We start from the raw sequence: 17602 nt of genomic DNA, 5'->3' as shown, positions 1-17602 counted from the left end.
TATGTAAGTTGATCATCAGACTGCTGAATTTTGAATGTACTCTGCAGTTACTATATTATCAACAATGTGCTTCACTTTTTAATGCAAAAACATTTTTTCAGAGCAGAGGTGTTATCTTCCCTGATGGTTGAAATTAAGGTGGTCTGGAAATTAATACGATTTTTAAAATAGAAAAAGTATGATACTATAGAATGAAGTAAAATCAGGAATAATGTACCATGAGTAATGTAGTACACAGACAAGGAAGACCCAATTAAACAAATTGAAAATTATGTGGTGATAACTGACTTTGTGCTGGATTAAGAAGGGTGCGGTGGTGTAAGTAGATCATAAACTGAACATGAGTCAGTGATGGCAAAGCAAGAATATTAATCTGTTTTCTAGATGACAATGTAGGTATTTGCCTTTTGTTGAAGGAGGTATGAAATAAGTTCTAACCTTTGGCATGTAACTCTGTCATTACAGAAAGAGCTTTTGAACTATGAGGAAATTTTGGAAATTAGTTAATATAATGCATTTGTTCAGCGTGTTTTAGAGTTTGTTCTTGGTTCATTTCTGCCACTACTCTTTATCTCTGAGGCCAATTATGTTTTTGATATTTCTTCTATTGGGATGGTGGATTAATGTTTGTATTGTTGTTATCTTTCAGTCACATGCTGCAGTATTGTCACTTTAGATCTCTGCACGTTGGATAATTAAGAGTTCACAGAGTTATGTGTACACGTGTAGTTTGCAGCTCATCAGTGTCTGCATTTCTTCTCATTTTGAACTTTGCAGGAGCCTTATGTCAGCTTTTGGACATTGTTTCTTAGAGGACTTGGGATGTCTTTCGTGTATGATACATCTGACTCTCTCTCTTAAGGATGTAAGGTCTGTAAGAATAGGGGCTGATTATTATTGTAGTCTCAGTAGGTAAGATAATATTTACAAAGAGAATGAAGAGGCTCAAGTTGGTTAAGTGACTTGTAACTGGTGGTAGTAAGACAAAATCGAGATCTTCTGACTACAGATCTTTAATATTTTAGAGTAAAGACTTAGTTCCCTTAGATTATTTACATGAGAAGACACTGTGACTTAAATATTCAAATACTATTACCTTCTTACTCTGTTTAACACTAAAAATTTATCTCTTCTCCTATCCAGCTCTCTGTCCTTATCTCCAGCCTTTCTCATTTACCATGCCTTTCAGTTAGTACATACATAAGCTGCTTCCTGACTTGGTGGCCTTTACATATTCCGTCTCACTCCTTGGACTGTTCCCCTCACACCTACCTAAATGTGGCCACCTGGTAGTCAGTTTTCACGTCTCAATTTAAATATCGTTCCTCAGGGGAGCTTTGCCCCCCTTCCCAGAATCAGAATAGGTTTCCGCCATGTATTCACCGTACTGTGTACTCCTGTGTGGCATCATCATAATAGAAACTTAATTATTTCTGTATTTATTTGACAAATACTGTCTCCTCACTGGACTATAAGCTGCCTGAGCAGGGCCCTCTCATTTGTCATGTTTTACCCCACTGCTTACGTAGTACCTGGCACATTGTAAGGGTTCAGTAAATATTTGCTGAATGAATGAAGGAGTGTATTCATGCACAATGCTTCCAGCACTTCTCTGGGGATAGAAATAGAGAAATGAATAAAGCGGATACGCTTTCTGGATTGAAGTATATAAGAACTTTCAAATGAGCCATAATGCTTAGGCAATTTAGGTTATATGCAAAGGAGTCATTGACAGAATTTTAATATAAATTGTAGAAAAATGTTTGTTCTTTTTGGAGGTGTGTGAAATCAGGATTAATTTTCTCAGTGGAAATGATAAAAGAATCACTTTCATTTACAGCAAAATTGCTATGTAACACGGCATTTTAGAGACTTAACCACTGTCCTGCTTTTTGCAAGCGATATTCATTATAACAAAATATAGACTTGGAAGAAGCTTCTAATGGACTCTTCTTCTCTATTGTTATCTTGTGTGCCCTAAAAACCTTTATTTCTTCTAGGTAGTAGCAGTAATACTGTTTTATAGCAGAAGATATCAAGAAAATAAGTAAATTTACTTATTAAACTAAAAAAAGTTTAATTAAATTGCTAGAGTTTCCAGAATGTTGGTACTGGAACCATGGTTAGAATCCGGATCTGTCTGCGTATTCTAAAATCCATAATTATTCCTTTTTCTTTGCTTTTTTGTTTTGTTTCTTGCTTTTTAACCTTGCTATTTTCCTATGAATTATACCTTTAATATCACTTGATTTAGACAGGGTGGCTTTGTAAAATTGAGTAGTTTTTGTTTCAAAGGAACTTACATTTTGGGTTTCCTGAAAATTTTTCTAATACTTTTCTAATCTTATTTGCTTTATAGCTGGAGACTTAAGCATAAAAAGATAATTTTTAAAACGTGCAAACTGAATTTTAGGGATAAATTGTGTTAGGTTTTGGTCTTGAAAACAAGTTCTGCAGTCATTTGTAGTACCACGGTATGGCATAGAGTAAGGTCAATAGCCCTGAGTTTCTGTAGTCTTGTATGCCTTCATGGATTCACCAGTTTACTCTTCCACAAGATCTTGTCAAAAAGAGATTGCTGATATTTGGCTTTAAAATTTGGTAATACTATCCATTTTATTATTAAAAACAAGTCTTTGCTAAATCCTAAACTTACTTTTTAAAAAGTCTGTGTTGATGTTACTTGAATCTTGGATAAAATTTTCATATTTACCTAGCATAACCACTATGTGGAGGATAAAACTGAAGTACTGCTTTTTATGTGTTGTTGGACAATTAAGGTCATTATGATAGGTGTTACTAAGAATTTTAAGCCACTTACATGACAAGTAATTTTTTTCCATAATATAAACTGTAACAGTGATTTAGAAGTTTAATGTCATTGTTATCTATGTTACTGCATTTGAAATATTATAGTAAGCTGCAGTGTTAGAGGGTTATTCTTTAGGGACACACACACAAACAATGCAGAAAATGAAAGCCCATTTATTATAGCAATTAGAAATAATTTATGTGCTGAAAGGTAAACACTGTGGTTTGGTGGTTCATTTTTGTCTATATGAAGATGGAAATTTCAATTTTGTCTATATGAAGATGGAAATTTCAATTTTGTCATTTAAACTACAAAATTTAAATGTGTCTTAAGTGTATTATATTACACTTATTTTTCAAGCTCACCTTTACATTTTTGGTTATGTATAACCATTTTTAACATCACCCAAAAGTGATTTTATGCTATTCAGTTTCATTCTTTTACAGTTGATAGAATCAAGGTTGCCTATAGGGTTAAAAGAAAAAGAAAAGAATTTTATTAACAAGCTTATGAACTATTGGGTAACAGCAGTGGAACATGTTAAGTGGTAGTCACTAACATATACTCAGGCCGGTCCCTTGGGAATAAGTTTACCAGAGTTTAGTCTAAATAATGATTTTTTTATTCGTTTACTTATTGAATGCATATTACCTGTGAAATTGCCTTAAACCTTCGTTGAAATGAACTGGAACCTAATATAATAGCTAGCATTTATTGAGTATTAAGTAACTAAGTGCCAGGTCTCATGCTAAGCATTTTACAGGATCTCTTATAATCCTTACGACAACCCTTTGAGGTAGAGACACTATTATCTCCAATTTTTAAATGAGGAAACTAAAGCACAGAGAGGTTAAGGAACTTGCCTATGGTTGCAGGAAAAATTGCTTGGAATTAGGAGTTGAATCCAGGCTGGCTGACTCAAGAGACCATGTTTTTCATCATTATAGTAAAAATGATGTTAGTGATTGAACTCCATTGGAGAGAGAAATTAGCATTAAGAGTTGTAGTTACAGAGAAGTTATGTCTTAAATGCTAAGGTCAGTGTGGCAGGCAGAAATTACTTAATATTCAAACTTTAAAAAAAAACCTGTTAGGAAATACATGTTGTAGACTAACAACTTCAACACAGCCAGTTTTTTTCTAGCATTGGAGTAGATTTCTTTTGAGTACCAGGTGAAGTGTTTGACTTGTTATGCAGAGACCATATTGAAAAAAGAAATATGTATATTATAATACAAGAGTCACAATCAGTGTGGCAAGCTACTCTTTGTGAGAGCTCACTGTGGCTCTCAGTCTGGTGTGGGGAGTGGCAGTCCGTGTTTCTTATCTCTCTCATTCTGGGACTTTTGCATAGGGAATGGAATTATCACATACTCCAGTAGTTATTTTTAATAAAGTTATTTTTTTGTTTGTTTTCTTCAAACAAATGTTCACCATGTCTGTTGAACTTACATAGGGTAAGAGTATCATGTGAAGCAGGTGCGCTCCCTGGAGTGTTAATGCCAAGTGGCAGTGTGAGTGTGACATGTCACTGTATTTCTTTACTGTCTCTCTTCCCTGCAAGACTACATACCCTCAAGGGTATGTGCTGTTCAACTTTTCATCACCATATCTCCAACTAACACTGTTGCTGACTTAGACTGACTATGCAGAATACTGTGTTGGATACTAGGAAATAGAGAAATGGATACAACTTTTCTTTAGGGAGTTTATACTTTAGTAGATACAAGGGGAAAGGGTTGAAAGACCATTGTATGGACATTTAGTCTTTCTAATATAGTAAGTACTTCCATGTGCATCAGTTCATTTTATAATTTTAGGTTAGAGCTGATAGAAAAATAAATGATTGTTTCTCTAACTGCCATCTGGTCCCTGGCACAGAAATGGGTCTCCCTGTCTTATTCAGTCATTCTCTCTTACTTCAAGATAGACTGGAATTCAACTGAAATTGAAGTTATGGAATGACAAAACCCTAAGATGTTACACACCGGCTGCCTGCTCAGACTTATATAAGGTTACTACAACAGAAGCCAGTTGGGAATGTTAAATGAGTCAGACCTGGCCTCTAGACAGCAACTGCACCCTATACGAGTTTAGATTGTTGCTAGGCTTTTTTCCATTTAATTCCAAAGCATTTGGAATCCTTTTTTTTTTTTTTTTTATTGAGAACTGCACATCTTTCTCTATGTCTTTATCCATATTAAAATTGGCATTTATGCAGTACTGTCAAAATTTGAGAGATTTCCGAGGTTCTACCTTATTTTTGGTATGCTTCCTTAAAAAATAAATCACACTTTCGCAAAGTGTAGGTTACAGGAGGAATAGTAAATGCAGTAAAAACAGATACTATCCTGGCCCTAATTTCTTCCTGTAAGCAATAGTATTTGTGTTTGAGATCAATTGGGAGCTAAAGGTAAAGTTAAATGGCATCATCAAGATAGAACCTTGGCCTCATTAGCACCTAATGTTAAATAAGGCAGAGGCTATTTATTGTCTGGGGCTAATACTTTCTATCAACATTTGAGTGCCCTGTGGCAGTGTTTTTGGTGCAAAAAAATTGTGTAAAGTAATGAAAGTACCTGTTGCATCTTTTAGAGGATCTTAAGCCATTAGGAGTCATTAAGTTAAATTCTAGGTATCTAAGATTATAAGTGATACAAACAAGTAGCTCTGATCCAGGGTGGTACAGATTCCTTTAATTCCTTAGGCAGAGAGGACATAAAAACACCCTGAGGAATTAAGTTTAGTTGAATTTCTAAGGGATTTTAAAGGAAAGCTTTAATTAACATCGTATTGGAGAAACTAAGACAAGGAATAATACTAATAAAAAGGAAAATAGACATGTACTTCAATTAAACACCAAACAACTATTCAGCTAGGCATTATTCATGAACCATTAGGTTGAGAACTTTATGGGCAAAAGATGAACATATTCAAGGGGACAGATTTGTTTCCTGTCTTCCAACAAGTGTTTTCATTTAAATTTTACTCAGATCAGAATTTACCAAGAATTTAGACATAGGAAAAAAAAAATGAGGATTGTCACAACTAAAGAGATGTATGTTTTTCCCCTTGAACAAGCTGCTTTGAAATGTCGTAGGAGCCAATTGTTACTATTTTGTTACTGTTTCCATTTCCCATCAGCTAATTCAGAGGTAATGAGCTCTTTGATTTTGTTGTCAACTTTTGATTATCTTGTACAGATTATAACCTTTTATGAATTATCTCAAGGGCTTTGATCACATCTTGATTTCAGTCTGCAACCCAGCCTGCTACCCAGCCTGCTTCTAGGCCATGGTTTCCTTTGTTAAGTTTATCTATGTACATTTAGAAAAAGTAATTTTAACATTGGCTTGGCAAAAAGTTTTAAAATGCACCTGATGGCCAAATTCATTTATGTAAGCCAAAACTAAGTTTATTTATGCATCCATTTTGGCAAATGGGAGATAAAAGATTTTGAAAATATGCTATGTAGGTGGCCTTTATGACATTGTGGTATCAGTGTTTGACTCTCATTGTGTATGTTATGCAGGGGCAGGACTAGGGTGAGGCAAGAGATGTGCCTAGGGTACAAACTTTGAAGAAGCACTAACTCTCCAAGTCATGCAAATCAGAGCAAAATTTTGTGTTCTAGGCATCTGGTTTGCCTAACCCTAGTTGCAGTCGATTCCATGTCAGGTTCCTAGAATTTTGGCTAAAATATTAATAACAATATGAATAGAATGGTTATTGTGTGTTAGCCACTGTAGTGAGTATTTTATATGCATTTAGTACTCTTACTCTGGGGAAGTGAGTACTTCAGTATTTCTGTTTCTCACTAGTTTAGAAATAGAAATTTACAAAACTGAAATGGTAGTATCCAGCTGAGCAAAAATTCAAACTGAGGTTTTTTTTCTTCCAATCTGAGCACTATCTCCTGCTGTATACTGTCTATCTATGTGTAGAAAAAGTTACTTCTTACCCATTTTATACATTTCTATATTAAGAAATAGTACTCTGGCCAGGCACAGTGGCTCATGCCTGTAATCCCAGCACTTTGGGAGGCTGAGGCAGGTGGATCACATGGTGAAACCCCCATCTCTACTAAAAATACAAAATAGCCAGGCGTGGTGGCAGGCGCCTATAATCCCAGCTACTTGGGAGGCTGAGGAAGGAGAATCACTTGAACCTGGGCGGAGGTACGCCACTTCACTCCAGCCTGGGTGACAGAGTGAAACTCTGTCTCAGAAAAAAAAAAAGATAAAAAAGAAACAGTACTGTACAAAATATGTAAGTGCATACACTTGACATGATGCAGTTAACTTTTAAGGTGAGTTGGAAGTCTCAGCAGCACCAAGTTGAAGATCCACAAGCTTGTGCTGCTAAGTACCCTAGAGTTGTCAGACATATTGAAGAAGAAACTAAAGGATAGAGAGGTGAAATGACTTGTACAGAGACAAAGATAGTTTATAAATGACAGGACCAGAATTTGAGCCCGTGCTTTGAGACTTCAAATGCTTATGCTTTTTCCCTGTATCTTTCTGCACAAATTGTCCATTTAATATTTTTAAAGCATATATATATATATATATATATATAAACAATACAATGGTAAAGTGCTATATACACTTACCATTAACAAGAGATTGCTTCTACATGTCCCTAAGTGTAAAATTCTATAAGTACTAAACTGACAGTAGTGTATGTTCAGGGAGGTTAGGTTCCACTTATCTTTATTAAGAAAACTGGAAATGGAAGACATTGAATTATAGAAGATGTAATTTGCAGGTCAAGGAGAGAGATGTAGGTATATCCTTAAGACATCAAGCTCATTTTACTCTAAGTAGGATCACTGACTTACCCTATTCCTCTGCCTCCCTTTTTCCTAGCTTTCTCCTCTAAATCTTGGTCTCTTGTTTGGAAGTGACTAACAGCATTTTGGCATGAGAAAGCCCTAAAAAGGTACGTAAACTGTGTCAGCAAATGTTAACCCCGCCCAGCTTTGTTAAATGGCCAGACTGCGATCTCTACAGTCTTTGCATAAATCCATTTTCTCTAAAAGTTTGATGAGTGATTTTTTTTTTTTTTTTTTTTTTTTGAGACAGAGTCTCGCTCTTTTGCCCAGGCTGGAGTGCAGTGGCGCGATCTTGGCTCACTGCAACCTCTGCCTTCCAGGTCCAAGAAATTCCCTTGCCTCAGCCTCCTGAGTAGCTAGGACTACAGAAGCCCACCACCGCGCCCGGCTAATTTATGTATTTTTAGTAGAGATGGGGTTTCTCCATATTAGCCAGGCTGGTCTTGAACAATCCTGACCTCAAGTGATCCACCTGCCTCGGCCTCCCAAAGTGCTGGGATTACAGGCATGAGCCACCGTGCCCAGATGATGAGTATAAATCTCTATGTTATATTATTGAGAGAAAGCAAGGAATTGTCAGTTAATTGAAACCCTGGGTTAACCAACTCTTGGGGAGGACCTCCTTAACTAGAATTTGTAAATAATTTTTAATGATATGATGCTTAAATAAAAATTTGTCTTAAAAAAATTCCTGTTAGATTACTTTGGAAAGTATAGCTGATAACAATAATGAAGTCTTATTATCACTGAATTTTGGTTCCAGTGATAATGTGGCTGGGTCCAGGCTTTGTTAATAGAATTAATTTGATTTTTGTGTGTGTTTTTATTTTGCTAGGCATGCTATTTGAAAAGTATTAGCAACACTGATTCAATTTATAAATTGCCCATCTCAACTCATGAATTTGGTCATTCAGCAAACATTAAGTGTCTGTTATGTGCCTGCTATGCTGACTCTAATGTCTCTATTGGGAAGAAGAAACACACTTATAAATGGGAACATAAACATAGGATTCTGCTCACTGCTAGAATGAACACACTTCTGTTAACTGAATGTTCATGCACATTTTGTTGGAGATCCAGCATACATCAATCAATCTTTCCCTTTTTAGAGAGAGAAATTATAGGAATTATAAGAATTTAGGGCCAAGAGGGCTAAGTACTGGATTTTCCTAGAGGGAAAAACAAGACAAAAAGACCTGCCTGCCTACAAACATTTTAAGTGTAGAATTACTTAAAAAGCCATTTTTCTAACCAAGAAGTGCCTGTACCAGTACCAAGAGCTTCTGTTGGTCCACTCCTTTCATTTGATAGTAAATAGCTTTGGCTCTAGACTTATCTCAAGTCCCGGATGGAGTAAAGTAAGGCAGTTTCAGGAAATACTGATTCTGAGCCCTGAGATATACCCATGTGTAGCTCTTTAAATGAGCAGACTCGAATTGGTTAGGGAGGGCAGAAACACCAAAGATTTAAGAGTTTGGCAGTGGAATGGCGAATACCTATGTTTTGGGGCTTCTTACTCTAAGCAAGTGATAGTTATCTTCAGCTCAGGAAGATATTTAAAGCTGATTATCTTCTGTTAAAAATTAGCAGTGCTATTTTGAATATTGAAGAAAATGAGGGGGAAATTATAAATGGGAAGATTGCTTATACTCAATGTTGATATCCCGATATCACAATGGGTGTTTTTGAAGAAAAGTGTTTTTAAAAATATGCCTTTTGTCTAGGTTCTTATCAACATTTCTGGTTCTTGGTTTTTATTCTGTGGATGCTAACAGTACACAAAGCTTACTTTGAACTGAAAATTTCCCTACAAAGCAGCACATTTGAAATCTGAGATGTAAAGTTCTTGCTATGTTGCCATCATACCAACATTAAATTTTTATTATGTATTTAGTTATTAGCTAGATGTTGTGACCAGGAGCAAGTCACTACACCCTTTTTGGACTTCGGTTTCTGCTGTAGGTAGTGGGATGGATGAAATAACTTTTTAAGGCCATTTCAGATGTGGGATTTGTAGTCAGTCATCTTCAGTTTTCTGTATGTGCATAATCAGCACCTGCTCCGGAAAATAGTGTACCTTAGAGGGCGGAAATTTTGTTAATGTGCTACCCAGCTGCTGGGACTTGGTCACACTCATCCTAAAAGGAAGGCACCTTGTCAAAGGGGGACTCAGACCTCACTCAGCTCAGCCAACCCTTGCTGTTTCCATAGCAGGCTCTTCGTTGCATGGGGTAATTGCAGGTTGTCCCTTGAACTATTTCAAATGAAGAAGCATGTGGAAGAAATGACAAAGGCATATTTTAACTTGAAGTTGAAATTGACAGTAATTCAATATTTTAAAAGCCGTATTGGAATTGTTGATTTTTAATCTCATGTAAATGCTACTAAAACGGTGAGTGACCCCAGTTGTTAATGTGTGTTCTAAAAAGTTCAGTTTTAAATTGGTTCTTTGGAGCATTTTTCATAAGAACAGTATTAAAGATGGCATGTATGCCGTAGGCCAGCCACTTACGTAGCCCATGATGTTGCCAAAATACTGTTCTTTTTGTTGACAAAAAAGTACTGCTAAAAAGAACAAAATACTGTTCTTTTTGTTGACAAGTACTGTAAAGTTAGTTGTAGAGACTATTTATTAAACGCCAGTTTTAAAAATATTAAATGCCAGTATTTACAAAAGGTAAAAATTAAGTATTTGAGTAGGTTTATAGGGGGTATGTAGGTAGAGATGTCAGCAGTAATTCTGAAAGTGACTCTAGCCACTTACCTTATCCCTTTACCTCTGACAGCCTGTACATCTGCAGTTACATGCGTATGTGTTCAAAAGAGTGAAACACAAAAGTAATTCCATTGTGCTTACTTTTCTCATAAGTATTTCACCTCCTTTATACCGAGATTCTTGAAAACTTAGACTCCTTTCTTACCAGGTCACTCTCTTAGCCCCTGCAGGGATTTCTCACCCCAGTATATAAGTACTCCGCTCTTTGAAGGTTACCTCTTTAACCTCATCAAGAAATCAAATAATTTTTTTAAAGTTACTTTCCACACTCAGTAGCATTTAAAACTTTTGGCTACCTTCTTCTGCTTGAAACTCGTTTCGTGATGCTGGTTTTCTCCAGTTCTCCCATAGCGATATAGCAGTCTGACTTCTCCCTTTTGTGCGCATCACAGTTGTACGTTTTCTGACTTTCCTTTTATAAAACACATTTTATGGAGTCAGAGACTGTCTTGTCTTGTTCACTGCTCTATATTTAATACTGTGCCTCCTTGTAACCAATGAAATATTTATTAAATAAATAATTTTTTTTCTGTCACATAATGAGAGAGCTCTTCAAGGTCTGTTCTTGTTTTCGTTTGGCCATTTCTTACTTGATTTTTCATTGATGATACCATGCCTTCTGCTGCTGTCTATATTCTGCATTCATTCTGTCCGTTTCATTTTAACTGATATCACTGCATTTTAGCCATCCTCCTTTTCCCCAGGTTTTTTTTATTATGAAGTTTTCCCAATTTATTTTGAAGCGGAAAAGCAGATTACCAAGTGACATTAAGTAGTTAAATAGGAACAGCAGGGCCACAACTGGTATTTATCTACTTCTTTTTGCTTATTATTTTGGTCCTGTTTATTTCTGACATAGGTATACTAAGTCTCTTAAGTTTTCCTTGTCGTTATTCTTCCTCCATTCTCTCCATCATGCTGTGACCAAAGCCATCTACTTAAATAAGTTACATAATCAGGTAATGGTGTTCTTTTTCCCCATAGAACGAAATTCAGGAACTCGCCTTTTGCTCTTTTTGTTCTGTCAAGTCATGGAGTAGGTTTCAGGTGAGAAACAGGAAAACTCTTTGATGTTTAGAACTGTCAGAAATGGGACTAAACAGTTTCCGTAGGTGTTGCGTTCCCTTTCACTGGTAGCGATATGGTGGAATACTAAGCAGCTTTCCAATGGAACAGGTTATTGGAGCTTTTTGAAGCGTCACTGCAGGCCTTTGATTGTATCTTTCAATCTCGTTAGGTCTTACACATTCTGGCACAGATTAATTTTTAATGATTAGGAACTGCATTTCATACCTAGCGGTGTTAAACATACTCTAAACATGTTTAGTGAGTAATAAATTCTGGGTACTTTTCTTGAGTAGATGAGGTGGGGTTCTTTATTTCCACTTCAAGTTTGGTTTTGGTATGTGAGAGTATAAGATCTGTATTCAGAGTCCTGGGATCAAGTCTTGGGTCTCTACCTGTTTGATCTTGGGCAAGTTATTTATTATCTCTGAGCCTGCTTTATACTTGTAAAATTAGAATTGCAGTTTTTTAAAGCACATGCAAAATGTTTTATGCTATGAAAATGCTTTACAAGTAGTAGAAATTAATCAAAAAATGGCTTTTTGTTTAATATAGGTATGTCACTACTGTTATTCACTTTATGATTAGGATCTTTTTTTTAACCATAGTAAAGGAAATAAATAGTTGTATTCTCTTTAAAAACTAACATATTTCCTTAACACCTCAAGGCAAAATTTCTTTTATTGTTGAATTCTTGATTTTAATCCCAAACTACCAGCCTCTCTGGGTTTTTCTTATTTCTCAGTTTTTGTGTCAGATTCGGACAACAATTTCTGTAGTTCTTCTAAATACCAAAAGGTATCACTGGCACAATGAAGTAGCAAGTATTTTACCAAGTGGATCACATTTGGTAGAATTTTTTTCAATTTTATGTTTGTCTGACATATTTGGTGCTTGTTATGTTTGTGTTATTTTCAGGTGACAAAATCAATAAACAAGTAGCAAAAAGGGTTTAATAAAAATGCTAAAACACCCCAGTTCGTTCTTCTTTATTGATTCTTTAATTTGTTTTTCTGCACACCTTACACATCATGCATTTCCTGATAATAATTTTATATTATGTATAAATATTATAAGTATGTGTCTTATTCATATGTTCTCTTAGATTGTATATGGTGGCATGACGTACATCATTATTCCGTGGTGCTTCATAGAGAGCTCTCTGAGTTCAGGTTAAGCAGTGTCTTAAATCACTGCTTTGTGAGGTCGTACCTAACCAAGGACTTTAGGGAAGGGCAGTTGTTGAGTCTTTGGAGGAAAAGGTAAGTTTCTTGCCAACTAGGTTTGCTTTCACAAGTAGAATATATTAAAAAATAGCTTTTCATAAGATAGGAACTCTGTAATTTGGAAAGGAAAATTATTGGTATTTGTTGTTTCCCCTTAATATGGTAAGTCTCTGTTCTTTCTTCCCCTTTCACCAGATCAGTGTGTTTTTTGTGTCCAATTCTTTTATCACCAAAAAAGAGACGAAATATTGCAGTGAATGAAGATTCCTCTGCATTTTAGCACTGCTTTTTCAACTGTAGTTGGCTTTTGAATGAGGATGACAATGGAAGAGATGAAGAATGAAGCTGAGACCACATCCATGGTTTCTATGCCCCTCTATGCAGTCATGTATCCTGTGTTTAATGAGGTGAGTTGGGTAAACATGTTCTTACTTGAACTCTGCAATTCTTTAATTCCTGCTTTATTTATTCATCTGCTTGTTCTTTTGTATAACAAATACTAGCATGAATGAACTCTTATCTGTGTGTTAGGCATTGTATCAGGGCAAAAAATAGTGAAAACAAAGCCAAACAGATATGCCTCTTCCCTCTAGAGATTATGCTATAATGGGAAAAAGACATTTAATAAAAGAACACAAATAATTATATGAATGAACAATGGTGATGAAGTACTATGAAGTTTAAAAGCAGAGTATGCTAAGAAAGAAAATAGGTGGGACCTACTCTAGGGGTCAGGACAGGCCTCACTCAAGAAGAGACATATGTCCTAAGACCTGAAAGAGATCTAAAAGAGATAAATAGAGTTAATTGAAGAGTTGGAGATAAGTCCATTCTAGGTAGCCAGAATAGCAGGCACAAAGATCTTAATCAGATATTGTCAGTGGTGACAAAACTTTTTAAACCAATATTTGGAAGATATCATTGCTTTGTATCTGGAGAAGGTGTAGTTGCTTTTTAATTTGAAGAATTGTCCTAGACTTAATATTGATATATTTTGGGGTTTTCTTTTAAATTAATATTAACATGCTAAGGTATGTAGAGAATTCTGGAACTGAAATTTTCTTAGAGATTATTTAATTCCTTTTCTATAATGGGGAACTAAGGCCCTGATATGTGAAATTATTTTCCTAAAATTACCTATAACAAATCAAGATCTCCAGACTTCAAATTTAATGGCTTCAGCCTTTTAAAATTTTAATAATTTTTTGCTATTTTATTAATCTAATTTGCCTTTAGTACCATTAACCTTATTGTTACTATTATAGTCCATATGCTCTCACCATTTCCAATGAATTTTCGTCTCTCTTTGTAAAATACTTTCATTAAAGTAAGATTCGGCATTTCAAAACCATTTTTTTCCACATTATTGGATTTGATTACAGTTGTATTCTATAATCTTAAGTCTTAGGGGCAGTAGAGAGTGATCCATTTACACTCGTTGCCATGAAAGCCACAGATTTAGTTGCCAATGCAGTCAACATTTTAAATTTTCAAACACTGTCTCTCAAGTAATGTTAGGTTTGACAACCATAGAAGAATGGACAAAATGATGGCTTGGATAAAAATTTATTTCTCTGTCACATAAAAGATTCTGAAGATAAGTGGTCCAGGGCTAGTATTGTTATGACTCAGTATGAGAAACTCAAGTTCTTATCTTCTGCTCTGTCATCCTAGCGTTTGGCTTCCATTATCAATCAAGGTCACCTCAGCATACAAGATAGCTGCTGAAGAGCCACCCATCACATCCTAAGTTGTTGCCTGGAAGGGGAAAAAGTGGGGCAGAGAGTGGGGTCCTGCATCTAGCTGAGTTTGCTTCCTTAAAGTAGCCTTTTTGAAAGGCCTACACAAGACTTACACTTAATTTTTTTGTCAGGAACTTAATTCTAATGACCAAACCTGGCCACAAAGGGGTTGAGAAATTTAGGAGTGTTGTTGTCAAGGAAGAGGCATCTTTTGAAAAACCTCCTGTTATACTGCCACCATGGTAGCACTGGAGACACTTTTTAGTGTTTAGACTTTTTAGATCTGGTTATGTCTGGCTTTGGCAGCTGTAGCCAACACCAGTAATTAATTTCACCATTTTTGTTCTGATACTTACCCATTCATTTCAAGGAGCTATTGTTAGAAGCAAGTGGCTTCAGTTATGTTTATAGTAAATACTGAATGCCAGCCATTTGTTTGCTGAATACTTCTGTTAGGGTCTGGAGGTGTGAAAAAGGCTGCATGCATGTTCTTAATCTATTCGGAAACACAGACATTTAAGCAAGTAAATTTTTAAATTATTCTTGCCCTAGAAATTTGATAAGGAGACAGATCCTATAAGCTAGTGAGTAACCTATCTTGGTAACAATTTAGTTTGACCTTCTCAGTTACTCCAGGAACCATTATCACAATTCCACCCAGAGATACTCTCTCTTTTCATGTCTATATTCTGAGTTGATAAGTTATTGGGCAAAGTTGTTTGGAAGAATTTTCTGTATTTATCTGGTATTTTGAGCCTTTACTTGAATGGAGGGAAATTTACATTGCATATCTTCAGTTTAATCCTCTAGTGAATGAAGAGAAATTAGAAAAGGTTTTTGTTCTAACAGTTTGCGTGGTCTTTTTCCTGCTTAATTCTCAAATTGAATTTAACGATCAAACATTAACAGCATGGTGTCAAGCTTTTAAAAAAATTATTTCTGTCATGTATTCAAAAGCATGTTCAGAAGTATAGGGTTTTAGAAATAGGGATGGTACTTACTGGGGTTTCCTGTTTGATATAGAGATGAAATCTAGGGCTTGAGTTGGGAGTGGAGTATAATAATTGTTCCTTCAAATATGAGGTGTTTGGTTAAAAAAGAATGAAATACTAGGATTATTATTTGGTGTTTTAGTTTGTTAACATATAAATAAGATACCTAATCGGTTAAACGTTAGTGTTTAACTATAGTTTACTTATGAAATTCTCTATATATCTAATAGGGAAATTATATTTTAGTTTGGCTTTTTCTGTGCTGTGCAGATTTAAAGGTGAAAGTGGTTGTCAAATTAATCTGCAAAATTGTACCATAGTAAAGATGACTGTTTTACTCTGAAGCTAAATGATTCACTAAATCTTGTCTACAGTGTATTGTAAGAGTTAAAATGATTACTCCTTCTCACCTTAATGTTAGATCCATGATAGCTACAATGGTAGTCTGGTAATCATCTTTTAAAGGATTTCTAGCTAGTAGGACATGTTTACACCTGGGGAAATTTTCGTACTGTTACTACAGCTTGCAAGCCAAAGTTATTTATGGCATTCTGGAAGCTCGATGTTTGCTAGACTTAATAAAGCTATGCCAGGACAGCTGAGAAGAAGTAGGCTTCTTGTTTAATCAGCTGCTGCGGAGTTCAGAGTCCAAGTTTATTGCATGTGTTGTAAATGTACTGTGAAATAGGTCCCCTGATTGCATTATGGAATAATGGATTTCTGGAAACCTCATTTCATGTCATATCAGGTTCTCACATAACTATTACTTTGTAGTGATTCTTTGTATATTGGGGAGGAGAGAATGGTGATTCAGTTCTTGATTCCAGGAAAAAATAAGGCTTGTGTTTTCTTTTTCTGAGACCATTTAGAGGAATTGTTTTCTCAAGTAACATATGTTATGTTTTGAAAAATAAACAATTTTGCAACTTAATGTGAATTTTAGGTCACCAAAGGTTTATATGTTTGTTTATTAATAAATTACACAAAAGTATGCTTCTGTGTAAGTAATTAATATGTTTCCATTCAGAAGCATCTGAATCAGCTATTTCTGCCAATTATTGGCAGATATGGAACTCTTAATTTTTCTTAGTTAGCAAATGAAACCTGGAATACCTCTCCAACATTACCTACCTACTTTTTTTTAAGAAGATAAAATCTTATTTTTATTATTTTTTAATTTTTTAAAATTTTTGTGGGTATATAATAGGTGTATGTATTTACGGAGTACGTGAGATACTTTGAAACAGGCATGCAATGCATAATAATCACATCATGGTAAATGGGTTATCCATCCCCTCAAGTATTTATCCTTTATGTAACCATCCAATTATACTCTTTTAATATTTAAAAATGTACAATTTAGTGTTGACTGTTGTAACCCTGTTGTGTTATCAATAGTAATTCCTATTTTTTAGTACCTATTAACCATCCTCACTTCCCCTCCACCCCCACTATCCTCCTCACCCTCTGGTAACCATCCATCTCTCTATCTCCATGAGTTCAGTTATTTTATTTTCTAGCTTCCACAAGTAAATGAGAACCTGTGAAGTCTGTCTATCTGTACCTGGCTTATTTCACTTGATATAATGACCTTGGTTCCATCCATGTTGTTACAGATGACAGGATCTCATTCTTTTTATGGCCAAATAGTTCTCCATTGTGTATGTGTACCACATTTTATCTATTCATCTGTGGATGGACACTTAGGTTGCTTCAAAATCTTGGCTGCTATGAAGAGTGCTGCAGCAAACATGGAAGTGTAGAAATCTCTTCTACATACTGATTTTCCTTCTTTTGGGTATATACCCAGCATTGGGATTGCTGGTACCAGAGGATCATATGGTACCTCTGTTTTTAGTTTTTTGAGGAACCTCCAAACTGTTCTCCATAGTGGTTGTACTAATTTACATTCCAGCCAACACTGTACCAGGGTTTTCCTTTCTCCGTATCCTTACCAGCATTTGCTATTCCTTGTCTTTTGGTTAAAAGCCGTTTTAATTGGGATGAGGTGATATCTCATTGTAGTTTTGATTTTCATTTCTCTGATGGTCTATGACGTTGAGCACCTTTTCATATGCATGTTTGTCATTTTTATGTCTTCTTTTGAGGAATGTCTACTCAGATCTTTAGCCTATTTTAAAATTGCATTATTAGA

General features: G+C 35.4%; 1 protein-coding gene across 7 annotated transcripts in view; it reads left to right on the top strand.

Moving 5' to 3' along the window:
* The window catches only part of PDCD10 (programmed cell death 10), a 51635-nt gene that overhangs the window by 2129 nt on the left and 31904 nt on the right, over window positions 1-17602 (top strand). For 4 of the 7 annotated variants that reach the window (XM_063620444.1, XM_063620443.1, XM_063620446.1 and 1 more), the window contains one exon: window positions 12909-13120. In XM_063620444.1, coding sequence (XP_063476514.1) covers window positions 13025-13120 — 96 coding nt within the window. In that variant the 5' untranslated portion in view covers window positions 12909-13024. Of the gene's footprint in view, window positions 1-7680; window positions 7754-7896; window positions 13121-17602 lie in introns of all 7 variants that reach the window. The other 3 variants (XM_063620445.1, XM_063620441.1, XM_063620442.1) reach the window with 2 other exon arrangements.

The sequence above is a fragment of the Symphalangus syndactylus genome, chromosome 17 (assembly GCF_028878055.3).
Source record: "Symphalangus syndactylus isolate Jambi chromosome 17, NHGRI_mSymSyn1-v2.1_pri, whole genome shotgun sequence".
In the NCBI taxonomy this organism is placed as follows: domain Eukaryota; kingdom Metazoa; phylum Chordata; class Mammalia; order Primates; family Hylobatidae; genus Symphalangus; species Symphalangus syndactylus.
The sequence above is the reverse complement of the archived record's forward strand: the minus strand, read 5'-3'. Positions and strand labels throughout refer to the sequence as shown.